This window comes from Acomys russatus, chromosome 30 (genome assembly GCF_903995435.1).
Source record: "Acomys russatus chromosome 30, mAcoRus1.1, whole genome shotgun sequence".
Lineage (NCBI taxonomy): Eukaryota > Metazoa > Chordata > Mammalia > Rodentia > Muridae > Acomys > Acomys russatus.
In genome coordinates this window covers 24396738-24409958 of record NC_067166.1, presented here as the reverse complement: position 1 = coordinate 24409958, position 13221 = coordinate 24396738, and the positions used below count along the sequence as shown (strand labels likewise).

The following is a 13221-nucleotide window of genomic DNA, read 5'->3' as shown; positions in this document are numbered from 1 at the left end:
TGATTGTAGGACGTGCTTGCATTTATGTTTACATGTGTTGTGTTTAGAGGGCATGTCTGTGTTGCCCTCTATGTCCACCTTATTTTTTGAGACAAAGTCTCATTGAACCCAAAACTCCCTGGTTGCCCAGGCTGGCTAGCAAGTCTGCTGGAGCCCCTTGTTTCTGCCTCCTGGTGCAGGGTTACAGGTATGGGCCACCCTGCCTGGCCTGCCTTTTACATGGGGGCTTAGGCAGCAGTGTTTTATCCGTTAAGCAGTTGCCCAGCCCTTACCAGAACTTCCTATATAATTGCTATATTAATCTGTTTGATAATGTGTCCTCATTCCTCATCTCTTGAGTTGTAGACATGGTGAAGTTCATTGATTCTAAGTTAACCACTCTTAAGTATAGTTTAAAATACGTGTTATTTGTTAATATTAAAATGCTGGTTTTTTTCTTTAATTATTTCTTTATCTAAATTTCAGATATTAACTACCTGTATAAATTTGTGCACTCAATTTTGAAATACTGGGCCAACAGTAATGATAGCAAGCTAGAGGGGAAAGCAGTTTCTCAATAAGTTATTTAGATGCTTTATTACTCTTGAAACATCAGGCCTTAGCAAGATAGCTTATCTTTCAGTTTTGGCAGACTTGCTATTTTGTTAGAAAGTCTTTGCAGTGGGGCAGGAGGAGCCAGAATCATGATGATGGAAAAGATTTTAGTCATTAAAAAGGAAGATACTAGCTGGGTGGTGGTGGTGCACACCTTTAATCCCAGCCCCCGGGAGGCAGAGGCAGAGGCAGGTGGATCTCTGTGAGTTCAAGGCCAGCCTGGTCTACAAAGCGAGTCCAGGACAGTCAGGGGTGCACAGAAGAGACCTTGTCTTGAAAAACAGCAACAGCAACAACAAAGAAGAGGGAAGATACTTAAATCTGGAACATCCTTGCTATCTTCTCCACTTGTACGATTGTTCTAGTGAAGCCCATTACTGTGTATACTAACGTGAAATAAAAAAGAATTTAAAGATATCAAGTGAAAAGGAGGATGTCCTCTATTTTCTGAAAATTCAGATGACGGTTTTGTCAACAATGAAATGTATGGTCAATAGTTTGATGTGCACTAAAATCAGGTAATAAAACAAGCCTTTATAAAGAGTTTAATGGACTCTTAAGGGTTAGGGGAGTGGCTCAGGGGAAAGCACTTGTCTGTCATGTGCGAGGGCCTGGATTTGCTCTCCAGGGTCCTTTAACCTTCTCCCAATAAAACGAGCTAAGCTGGTGGTATAAGCTACAACCTAAGCACAAGGGACCTGAGGCTGGTGTGAGGGTCTGAAAAACATTAAAAAACAAAAAACAAAGACCCAAAACCAAACTTTATAGTGTGAACTGTCCTTAATTTCATTTGCTGACTTTAGAGAGTGATGTGTTCTGTCTTTCAGAGAGAGGCGGCGGCGGAGGAGCAGGAGTTCTTCCAGATCACCAAGAACGTCAAAGACCATAAAAAGAAAATCTTCACGGTCCCCGTCTCCCAGGGGGTAGGTGGACACGTCCTGTAAAACAGAGAGAGGGAGCAGGAAATGAAAAAGAAGTTCTTCTTCAGCCTGTTTCTAAGTTTTGGTTTTTGAACAGCTGCTATATTTGTATTCTTCAGAATTGATAAAAGACATTAGTGTTTAAAACTATCAGCTTCTTACTATCCATCCTGTCTGTATAGGAATTGACCATTGAGCTTCCTTCCCCAATTTTGTATAATTATAAGATGGAAATGTAGAATTTTTCCTTAGATTAAAAAGTAGCATGAAATAGATGGGGGTTGTGCCTTTTTGCCACTCTTAACTATAAGAAATGTCTCCCAAGGTAGGGGGGGTGGTGCACGCCTTTAATCCTAGCACTCAGGAGGCAGAGGCAGGCTGTGAGTTTGAGGCCAGGCTGGTCTACAAAGTGAGTCAAAGACAGCCAAGGCTACACAGAGAGACCCTGTCTGGTGGTGGTGGGGCAGGCAGTGTCTCCCCACTGGTGAGAGAGAGAATCTCCTTTCCTCTTGATGATGCTGGGACTCTGGTTCTGGGACAGTACTCTGTTTTCTGTCTGCCTGCTTCTTATTTGCTGTTTTAGCTTTTGTCTGTTTCTTTTTGCAAAATCAGGCAAATAGATATTTTCCAGTTTTTCCTTTCTTCACCCAGAGGATAGCATCCTCTTGTATATTCGTGTGGTCAGTGACTGTGCCCAGGTCTGGTGGTATTTACACACCAGTAGACTAGACTTCCCTTGAACTTGTGAACTATTATTATGTCTGTTCGCTTACTTTTGTTCTTTACAGTTCCAGAAATCGAATTTGAGGTTCAGGTCATGCAGCACATGCTGTTACTCTGAGCCTTTTAGACAACCTTTTGTGTATTTTGAGGTAATTTTTGTAGAGGTAGGATTCCAACTACATTCTTTGGCATTTGGATTTAAAATTTTTCCAGCACCATTGTTTAAAACAGCCATTTACCATTGAGTATTGGTCTCGGCACCTATTTTGAAAATCGTTTGACCCAGTATGTAGAAATGTATTCTAGGCTATTCCATGGCTTTCCATGTTTGTCCTTAGGCAAGTGCCATGTTGTCAGTTAGTCTAGTTTTGTGGTCATTTTGCAGTCAGAAATTCTGAGTCATCTGTGTTTTTTCTTCTGCTTTAAAAATATTTACGTATCTAGTTTATGTGTATGCTTGAGTGTATATATGTTTACAACGTTTACCCAGGAGCCCATGGAGGTGAGAAGATAATGTCAGATTCCCTAGAGCTGGAGGGTATGAGCTGCTGTGAGTGCTGGAGACCAAACCACAGAGTCTCAACATGGAGTGCTCTTAGCAGTGTGCCATCTCTCCAGTTTCAACTCTGTCCTTTTTTCAAAAGATCATTTTGGCTATATGGAAAGCCTTCAAGATAGCACATGAGTTTTAGGACAGAGTTTTCCTGTATCTGCTGCTGATGCAGTTAATGGTCTTGTAGGGGACACATTGAGTATGTGTATTCTTTCTGCTCGTCTTAATGGCATTCAGTCTTGCCTTCCAGTGTGTCTTCTGTACGCTCTTACTGTGTTGTGGTGGTCAGTATTTGAATTGGTGTTTTGCTTTTTGTTATCTTTAGTTAAATTGATTGTATTTTTTTTTAAATGTTGCTTTTATTTTATTTGTAATTACATGCAAGTGAGCCCAATGTCTGCAGAAGGCGGGGAGTTAGAAGCAGTTGTGACCTGCCTGAAGTGGGTGCTGGGAACAGGGCTTCAGCCCTCCATGTTAGTCCTCAGCCGCCTCTCCAGCTCTTGTATTAATGCTTGTTATGGTCCTTTGCATTGTTCCTTTGGTTTTGAAGCCGTACATAAAGAAACATAACACACAAAAAGATGCTTTGTTTTGAGGTACTTGAGATTTTTTTTTTCTTTGCCTTGTCAAGTTTCTTGCAAACACATTTACAATTTTAATGTTTGTTTTATGTATTTGGAGTTTTTGCTGTGGCTAGAAATTTCCTTTCACCTAGAATTCGCCCATATTTATTTCTAGTATGTAGTCATTTCATTTAAAAGTAAATTGGGTCTCTAAGTCAATTTTGTTTATTTCTGTTACTCAGAATGGCATGTGCATCCTGTTTTATCACCTTTCAAATGGTTAGACAGTTATCCCCAAACCTCTTACTATAAAATACCATTTTCCCCCAGTGATTGGAATGGTATCTCTGCTGCAACACATTTTCCTTTGTTTTTGGATCTGCTTCATAGTGTCTTCATTTGTTCTATTAGTCTTGTGTCTATTTTTTAAACTCCTCGCTATTTTGGCCAGATCATGAGCAGTTATGTTTTTCAAGTGATATGCATAATTCTTCCCGTATAATCTTAAGAATTTTTGATTTTTTTTTCTTTTACCTTTTTTTTTAAAGTAGTACATTCTGTGTGTTTTAGGTTTGGATTTGGATTGGTGGTTCTTGTTTTCAAATAGTAGATGAGATGGAAAAGGACATAGTAGGCTATTTGATTTGTTTGTTTTGTTTTTTGGAGATAGGGTTTCTCTGTGTAGCCTTGGCTGTTCTGGACTCACTTTGTAGACCAGGCTGGCCTCAAACTCACAGCGATCTGCCTGACTCTTCCTCCCCAGCGCTGGTTTTTCAGGCGTGCAACACTGCACTCGGCTATAGTAGGTTATTTGAAATTCTAAATTTTGCTAGTAGCTATTCTCTCACATCTGAATCTCTGTCCTTTTTATTCTCTTTTTAATTTTTTTTCTATTTTGTAAATGTAGGAGTCACGATAATTTGGTGGGAGTTGGTTCTATTATCTTATAAGGTCCCAGGCAGTCATGTTTGATGTCAACTAAGCCATCTTACTGACCTCTTTTTATTCCTTTTTGAATGTTCATATATTGAGAACATACATATGAAAACATTATACAGTGGTATATGGATGTTCGTAGAATTATGAAAAGAAAATATCCTGTAGGGCTTACGGATTCAGTGGAAGAGTTTGTGTTACTAGAAAACAAATGTGTTTAGCTTAGGTGCAACATTTTCCTACATACTTTAGATTTGTGGTTGGGCAACTCTACGGAGAAGGAGCCATTGTAGTATAGGCTGACTATAGTTGGTTTTTATCTCATCCTTATTTCAGGAGACAAGTATATCTTGAGCATTTAAAAAGTAGGAAATTGATAATACCAAGTTGGGTCTTAAAGGGACACATGTAGCTGCTGCAGAATGACTTTAACCTTGACTAAAGCAAAGGGTGGAATAGGTCAGGCTGCAGGGCTGGTTTTTATTACTTTGCCAACCTGTTAGTGTGCTTATTTACAGGGCCTTGTTTTAGATAGCCTCTGTTAGAGAAGGACTGCTTGCTGTCAAGAGTGTAGAGTAGCTCTTCACATTCTTAGAAGATGCCTCTTGCATTTTCAATGTAGTCGAAATAAGAAGGATAAAAAGAGAGAGAAAGAACGGGACCACATCAGTGACAGGAGAGAAAGAGAGCGGTCCACCTCCACAAAAAAGAGTTCTGGTGACCGAGATGCGAAGGAGAAGGTAGAGAAGACCAACACCCCAGTGAAGGTAAGCTGCCCAGCCAGGGCTGTGCGCGCCCTCCCGCGCATACGCACCAATTAAAACATAAGCAGCCTGCTTCCTTCCTGGAGGATTAAAAATAACATACAAGGAGAAAAATTGTGAAGAACCTCTGGGTAACAAACATGTTTGGTATGTTTATGATAGTGAGCAATTTTGAGGAGACTTTGTGTCATTGGTTTTGTAGTATCCAGTTAAAATTAGATTTGTTGGTATGTAATACATAATTGAAAACAAAATTCAGGGGCTGGAGAGATGGCTCAGAGGTTAAAAGCACTGGCTGCTCTTCCAAAGGTCCTGAGCTTAATTCCCAGCAACCACATGGTGGCTCCCAAGTGTCTATAATGTGATCTGATGCCCTCTTCTGACCTGCATGCATGCATGCAGGGAGATCACTGTATACATAATAAATAAATATATCTTTAAAGAAAAGAAAACCAAGTTTCCTAATACAGAATTAAAAACTAAATTCCCCAATTAAGCTTTTTCTTTTGAGAAGTTCTAAGTATTTGTGAATTGTGTCAGTTCTCTTTGCTATGCTGTCATGTATAATTCTTACCTGGTAATAAGGTTCTGGATCTTTGACGCTGCTGGATTTTGTCAGCATCACTGACATGAACATTATTTATTGAGCATGTATTACATCTTAGGTATTCTTTGTTTTCATGAAATCCTTCCTTAGCCTGAGGGTAGAATTTGGACTGCTTTTCAAGGCATTTCTAAGAGGAATAGTGACTTTTTTGTACATGTTCACACTTATTTTTTGTGGTGTATTGGAAAACTATTTGGCTTTTTTGTTTTGTTTTGTTTTGCAAGTCTGTTTTGGAGAGCTAGAATTTCTGTTCACCTGTTGTATTCTGATTTTGTTCCTACGAGCTACCCATCTTTTGTGGGAAATCACATACAAAGGGCCAGTTGATACATACGCTTGCATGGGGTTTTAAGGACAAAAACAATACAGTTTTACTCACAAAAGACAGTTGCACTCAGCCACAGTTACAGACAGTTCCTCTGCATAATAGTAAATGTGCCCTTGATGTCTGCTGTAGGAGAAGCAGCACAGTAAAGAGACAGAGTCCAGTGTGAGCAAAGATACAGAGGACAAGGACTCGGCGCGGACTGAGGAAGAGAACAAGCTGCAGCAGAACGGGAGCTGCCAGCCGAGTGAAGAGAGCCTCTGCAGCAAGGCCGATGCTGTGTAGGCCGCCAGCCGCGCCCCCCCTCCGCTGTGGGGTCAAACCCAAAGCTTTCAGTTCACAACAAGGTGTAAACAGGGAAGAAACCCATGTGTGGGAACTAACAACTTTTCCGGCTAGGAGGTGACATGTGGACGTCTTGTTACTGAGCGTGGACATCATGAAGTACCAGATGTTACCCAAACTCACCATCTTCTGAAGTCTGCATTTCCATGATGGCCGCCACACTTGTCATGCGGTGCGTTAGTGTTTGCCAGGAGCATGGCAAATAACTTGGACATCAGAGATGCAGGATGGAACTATCCCTTAAGACCAGAGATGAGCATTGGAGGCTCTAAAAAATGCTAGTACTGAATTTTGTATTGTTTTACTTTTTTAAAAAATATTTCAATATATACAGTTTGATGATGTGCTTGAAATTTGTGCAAATATACACACACTCTTGTAAAGTGCAAAGTATGTAAGAAGTTTTAACATTTACTTCACAGGGCTTACAGTGATTGGTAAATTCTCACCATTGTGTTTTCTTTTGCTCATTGTTTTGGATATCAGTTTTTCTTTAAAACACTTTTATAGATTAAAATTGCCTAAATAAGTGGATTAAGAACCAACTGACAATGCATGCTATTGTTCTTTCAGAAGAAGAGCAACTGTGTCGAATACTAATACATGTTAGTATTCGGTGTTTAGAATCATTGGGTCTGCCACAAAATGAGCATTTCTTCTTAAACTTTGTTGACATTTCCAAGCTCATGAAAAATGTTGCGGTGTGTCTTGTCAGCTGTAGGTGGCAAAGATGCCCTTATGAAAAAGGAAACTGAGCTTTCAAAGTGGGCGATGGGAGCACAAGCTGAGGCTTCAGTGCCTTCTGCAGTGCGTGGTGTACGGTTCGCGAGGGTTTTATGTGTTCTAGTCACTCTTACTCATATGGAATCTACATGGCTGTGCTCTATTCCACCCATTGGCAAGTGTGCAAGTGGTGTGTCAGAAGCACTTCTTAGTTCAGTTAAGAAAAGGAAGTCCTGTTTACAATACTTGTGGAGTTTCAAACAACAATGCAGTTTCGGGACCACCAGTTTTATACTGTGATAATTAAAAAGGAGACATGCTCTTTATCAGATCAGAGGAAACCTACTGGTTGACTTCATTGGATGGCCTTAATATTATCTCGCAGTCATTTTCTTCTAATGATGCAGAATTTATTCTTAAAGGAAGGACTAGGATCATATGGAGGGAGTTTTGTGTTAAATGATATGCTTATGCGAGTTTAAGACACAAGGTCATCCATCAGTCTTAGGCTCAACCTTTTGCAGAAGGTGTGCAGGTAGTAAAATGACATCTGTGTTAATATTTTCTCCAAAACTATAAATTCTAGTAAATGCACTATTCATTATTGTTACATTTCCAAAACAAAAACACACTTTTAATTTGCAGAAGTTATTTGAAAATCAAGTGTAATTATTTTAATTTAACACAATCAAATTACTCAGTTGCCTTACCTCATGGGAAGAGTTCCTTTCACAGATTTAAAAGGCCAAGTAGTGCTTTAGTTATTTGGTTTCAGCTTGAGTCTTGTGTTCACATTGAAACTGTTCCTGGTTGAAACTAATTTGAAGAGTAGAAAGGCCCTTTCTGCAAATCATAAGCCTGGTTCTGTTATGAAGCTGCTTAACTGTCTTCAGGTGTGGAATTACCGTGTGTATGTGTGTGTGTGCTTTCTTTTTTGTCACTGTGTACATTAAACTTTTGGGAAATACTTTACTATGTAAAGTATAGATGGCCATTAGATCATTTAGCCACATACAGTTGGCTGCAAACAGCTTATTCTGATACGGAAATCCCCAGGCACCTGTGGAAAGATTGTGAAGGCCTGTGTCTTGCTTCAGCCGCTGTCTTATTTATGATATGTAAGTAGAATAGAGAAAATGTTTGAATCTTTGTTATTTTTAGTACCATTTCTCTAATAAAGTTCAGTATTTTAGAGGAAAGACTCTTTAGTTTCATCCCGCTCTTGTTTTGTTTGGTATATGGAGGGTGCTGACATGGCTTTTGCATTGTTTTTCTCTAATCCAGCCCTTTAAAGGTCGGGAGTTTTCCTGTCCCTTGGACCATTCAGATGTTTTCATGGTAGAAATTGACACTTTTAATTCCTACTGCTAATTACTCTTCATGCAGATGTTTATTTTGCTCAGATAATCACTAATGTAGAAAATGGTTTTAAAAGCTCAGAATGAGTGGGATACAAGAGAAAGAAGTCAGATGCTGTGGGGAAGTTTGCCTTTTTCTTAGAAGCAACTCTCACTGGCCTGGCAGGCACAAGTGAGGGAGGCAGGCACACGTGTTCTTTGTTTTGACTCGAATACTTTTTTCTATTACGGTATTTAATTTCTTTCAAGAATGTTGCTTTGCACCCAAGACAGATGCCGTCAGGAAAACGTGAGGTAAGACACTGATGGCGAGTGTGGTTTTCTTTTCCTCTTTCTGGACAGGGTCTGGTGCTGTTGATCGCTTCTGTGTGCTGATATAAGCACCAACCTGGCAGCTAACAGTCACGTGCACAGCAGGTCGTTAATGAACTTTGATGACGTTCGCCGCAGTTGCTGTTCCCCATCGTTATCTAGTTAGCTTAGACTAAAGACACTACTCCGCCTGGAATCCTTTCCCTGTTTAGAATTCTGTTTCTGAACATATTCAGTGTCAGCTATGGATTTATCCTTGTGTTAGAGGCTTAAGTTTTGATATACTCAAGTACAAATAAAAACCAATGTTTGTAAGCAAAATGGTTTATTATTATTCTGATCAAGAAAGTTTTAAGATGCTAATACTGTTCTTTTGTCTGTGTGGCTTTTACTTTGAAAAAAAAAAATCCAACCTTTTATCTACACCTGTCTTAACCTGTGAGATTATTTAACTTTAAGGGTTGTGAAGCTCACTAATAAGTTTTTAAACTTTTTTCAGTTTAGTTCAGTTAGCAGCTAGACTCTGTCTTTTTGAAGGAACGTGTCGAGTCATAGAGCATCTCTGAGTCCCTGGAAAGAGGATTTGGTCATGTGGGTTATGAAGTTGAGGCAACCCTGTGATGTACAGATGCAGTGACTGCTGGCTGTGTGTTTATGTTTCCCCCACCTTAGTGCTTTCTCATGTTTACTTGTAGTCACTTGAATTATTTTCAAACTCCCAGATTTAGTGCTCTTCAAAGGGCTCCATTCTGTTTCTGGAAACAATCTAATCTAATCTCAATGTAATAATCTTTTAGAATAAAACTTGCTTCCTATTTAATTTGTAGGTCAGCCTTTCAATTTCTTTTGTCTTTTATTGGATGCTTAGTGATTTCACCTGAGGAGTGAGTGACACATAAATTAAAAATTAAAAACTAAAGCCATTTATGACTTCAGGTTAGATTTAGTAGTTTTTTTTTTATATCCCAGGCCAAGATACGTTAATAGTTTCCTCAATTGATTTGTTTATAGATTTTTTTTTTTCTTCCTGTTAAGGATTGAACCCAGGGCTTCACACCGGAAGTATGCTGTCACTGAGCTGCAGCCCAACTCTTAGCAATGTATTTTAAAAGTGGGTTTTTAATCTGTTCAGGCTTACTGATGTTTAGGTTTACTGGCGGGTAACATTTTAATTTGGAAATTTGCCAGTTTGGGAGAGGTGATGTTTAAATTCCAGGATCAGGATGGAGTATCTGTCTCTGTTCTTGATTCATTTTTATTTGCCAATGGAGACATTCCTGGCTCTGTAAGTTCAGATTTCATCAAATTCATACTGAGAGTTATAGAAGTCTATCAATAAATGGTACCAGTAGGCAACACATGATTGGGGACCAACCCCCGAGAACTGACTTCCATACAAGATTAAATATACTGTGTAACTGTATAGGTCAGTTTTGTAGTTAAAAATTCCTTTTTGGTCTCAAGTAGTTTAATAGAACAGTGTTCTAGATCATCAAGGGAAAAGTTACTGTAAGCATCAAGATACTGCCTAGGTGTGAGTCTCTGAGTAGAACTACCTTTACATAGCATTAGTAAAGTGCTATCAAATGATGCTGCTATCATGTTGCTATATTTTTAATAAAATGACAATCTCGAAATCCTTCCATTGTTGAGTAGTAATTTCTTCTTCTGAGACAGAGATTTGCATATTATAGCTGAAATGTGATTTGCTTCCCCAGGCTTCAGAAGTGACCACCCAGACCGAGTTTTGTATGTTGGGTAGTCCTGTCATGGGTGGTGGCTGGTAATAGGCTTTCCATTCCAAATGTTGCTCAGTACTTTTCGTTCATGGCACCAGCTTCCTGGGGATTTTCGTGTAGTGACAGTTGCCACCATGTCTTCATAGCAACCGAAACGCTTTCTCTACTTTTCGGGGGAAGTACAGTTCTCTCTGAAGTGTGCTCAGGGTGGCCAACTAAAGTGGCATTAACCAGTAAATCAAAATCCATCCTTAGAAATTAGGGCTTGTGGGATGGTTCAGCAACTTTGGTCACCAGTTGACTCCTGAAAGTCATTTTCTAATGTGTATTGTGGTATGTGTGCAAGCTGTGTAGAGTTAGGCTTGGTTAGCTGGCCCATCCGTGATGACTGAGGCCCCTGTCTTAGCTTCCAAAGGCTTATGCTGCATATGCTGGGCTGGAGAGGCCTTCCAGGAGACCTGCTGAAAGCAGATGCAGACCACAATGTGTGGCCTTTTTCCACAGATACCAGTTGGAGCAGCACTTTGACAGACCTGCAGTCTTAGGTTGAGTCATCTTTGGAAAAAAATCATTGGATCATAAGTATAATTGTATTATAATAAGCATTTTATAATACAACTTTTTTTTTTTTTTTTTTAAACATTGGGAAAGCCAGCCTAAAAGCAAATGATTAGTTCTCTGGAGTATGCCCCTGTGTTTAATGTATCAGCCACAATAACAATATGGCCGCTGGAGGTGGTGAGTGGAGCCAGTTGCTCCTGAGCTGCAGTCGGTTATTATTTGATACAAAGAACTCACTGAATATTAATTTGTTTTGGGTTTTTGCTTGTTTTTTGTTTTCCTTGAGACAAGGTTTCTCTGTGTAGCCTTAGCTGTCCTAGAACTCACTCTGTAGGCAAGGCTGGCCTCTTACCCGCTCCCCCCAATCCCCTCTGAGTCCTGGGACTAAAGGCGTGCACCACCACCGCCCAGCTAAGTATTAGTTCTTAGAATACTGGATAGTTTACCAGTGTTATAAACTGTGCCTTCTAGTTTCTGATCCTAAGTGTGTGCCTTGGCTCTTCAGCTCACCAGCACCAGCAACCATTCTAGTTCTGGTTGCCATCGCAATTTCTGACTACTCTACCCTCATGTACCTTCGCTAAGTCAAATCTGGTTTCCTCTGAAGGGTCCTTATTAACCGTTGCTTTGAGGCTGAGTCTTGTTTACTCCAACTGGACTTGAACTCCTGATCTTCTGCCTTAGCTACCTACCCAAGTGTTGCACCATCGGTCCTGTGCCAAGCTGCCCCACCCCGCCCTGCCCCGCCCCTAGTATCTCAACTTGCCCTTTATCAGGAATGATTGTCCATATATGGGATAAATTCCTTTGGCAGAAAGATTACAATACTGGAGTTACAGTTCTTTTCATTTTAATCTTGTTTCTGTAGACATTTAATTGGTCTGACCACGGGTTATTTCAGTATATGTTGCTACTTAATTAACCTTCTTTAAACTGGTCAGGCTTTCTCATTTTGGTAAAATCGTCATGCTAATCTAATTGCCTAAATTAAAAGTGTTGTTCTTTAATTTTCTGAGGGACTTTGTACTACATTGTTAGGAGTAATTCCCCAGTGCAGCCAATGTGAGCGTGTGTGTGCGTGTGTGTGTGTGTGTGTGTGTGTGTGTGTGTGTGTGTGTGTGTGTGTGTGTGTGTGTGTGTGTAGGTTAGAGATATGTTCTCCCATTATGTGGGTTCTGGGGGGTTGAATTTAGGTTGTCAGGTACCTTTATAAGCTGAGCCATCTGAATGACCCTGGGGTGGGGGTGAGGGTATATTGTAAATGCAGTATTAGCACATAGATTTAGGGTTACTTGTGTTTTTAAATAAGCTGTTGTGTGATTGTTCATATTTCCTTTAAATGTGTAAGGTCTATAGTAGTGTCCTATCATTTTAAAACCTGTTTTCCTATTTTTGGGGTCAGTTTAGTAGGACACTTGTTAGTTTATTTTTCTCAGATCAGATATGAATTCATTTTGTGTGTTACAGGTTTAGGTGTTGTGCTATTTTTATCTTTATTTTCTCCCTCTAAAGTATGAATGGAACCTTTGACTTGAGGTCTTTTCTTACATTTTAATGCTCTGTATCCCCCAAAATCCCGATATGTTGTGGTTTTGTTTTTCATCCAATTTTTAACTCATGAGTTATTTAAATGTGTGTTATTTAGTGTCCAAATGTTTGGAAATTTCCAAAACTTGCTCCCCCCCCCTTTTTTTTTCTATTTTAATTCTTTGTAGTTAGGAGACACCTGTATGATTTTATTCCTTTTAATTATTCTTGTTTAATGGTCCATAAACTCCATTTGGTAAGTGTTCCTTGTGCACCTGTGAAAAGGAATGGAACTTGTGGCTTCTTTTCTTTTATAGTCTTGTGAATTTTGCTTGCTTTCTGTCCATAAGAGGCCTTAAATTTCATTTTTGCTATGTGATTTGAAGTTCTGTTATTTGGTTCATAAATGCTTAGTACTGTTAAATCACATTAAGTTGACCCTTTTATCATTATTAAGTTGCCTTTTTTTATTCCTATTAATGTTCTTCGCTTTGAAGTCTTTCCCTGATACTCACAGTTTAAAATTTTTGTCTGTGAAGATATTTTTGCATTCTTATGATATCTTTCACCATCATTTTGCTTCAGACTTTTAACATGTTGATATTTAAATGATTCATTCCTGAGAAGCATATAGTTTGTTCTTTTTTCTTTTTCTTTTTTTTTTCCCCCAG

General features: G+C 39.3%; 1 protein-coding gene across 2 annotated transcripts in view; it reads left to right on the top strand.

The window, feature by feature from the left end:
- The window catches only part of Srek1 (splicing regulatory glutamic acid and lysine rich protein 1), a 34756-nt gene extending 27946 nt beyond the window's left edge, over positions 1 to 6810 (top strand). For both annotated transcript variants that reach the window (XM_051172574.1, XM_051172575.1), the window contains 3 exons: positions 1422 to 1517; positions 4912 to 5056; positions 6118 to 6810. In XM_051172574.1, coding sequence (XP_051028531.1) covers positions 1422 to 1517; positions 4912 to 5056; positions 6118 to 6270 — 394 coding nt within the window. In that variant the 3' untranslated portion in view covers positions 6271 to 6810. The remainder of the gene's footprint in view (positions 1 to 1421; positions 1518 to 4911; positions 5057 to 6117) is intronic.
- The last annotated feature ends 6411 nt before the right edge of the window (positions 6811 to 13221 follow it).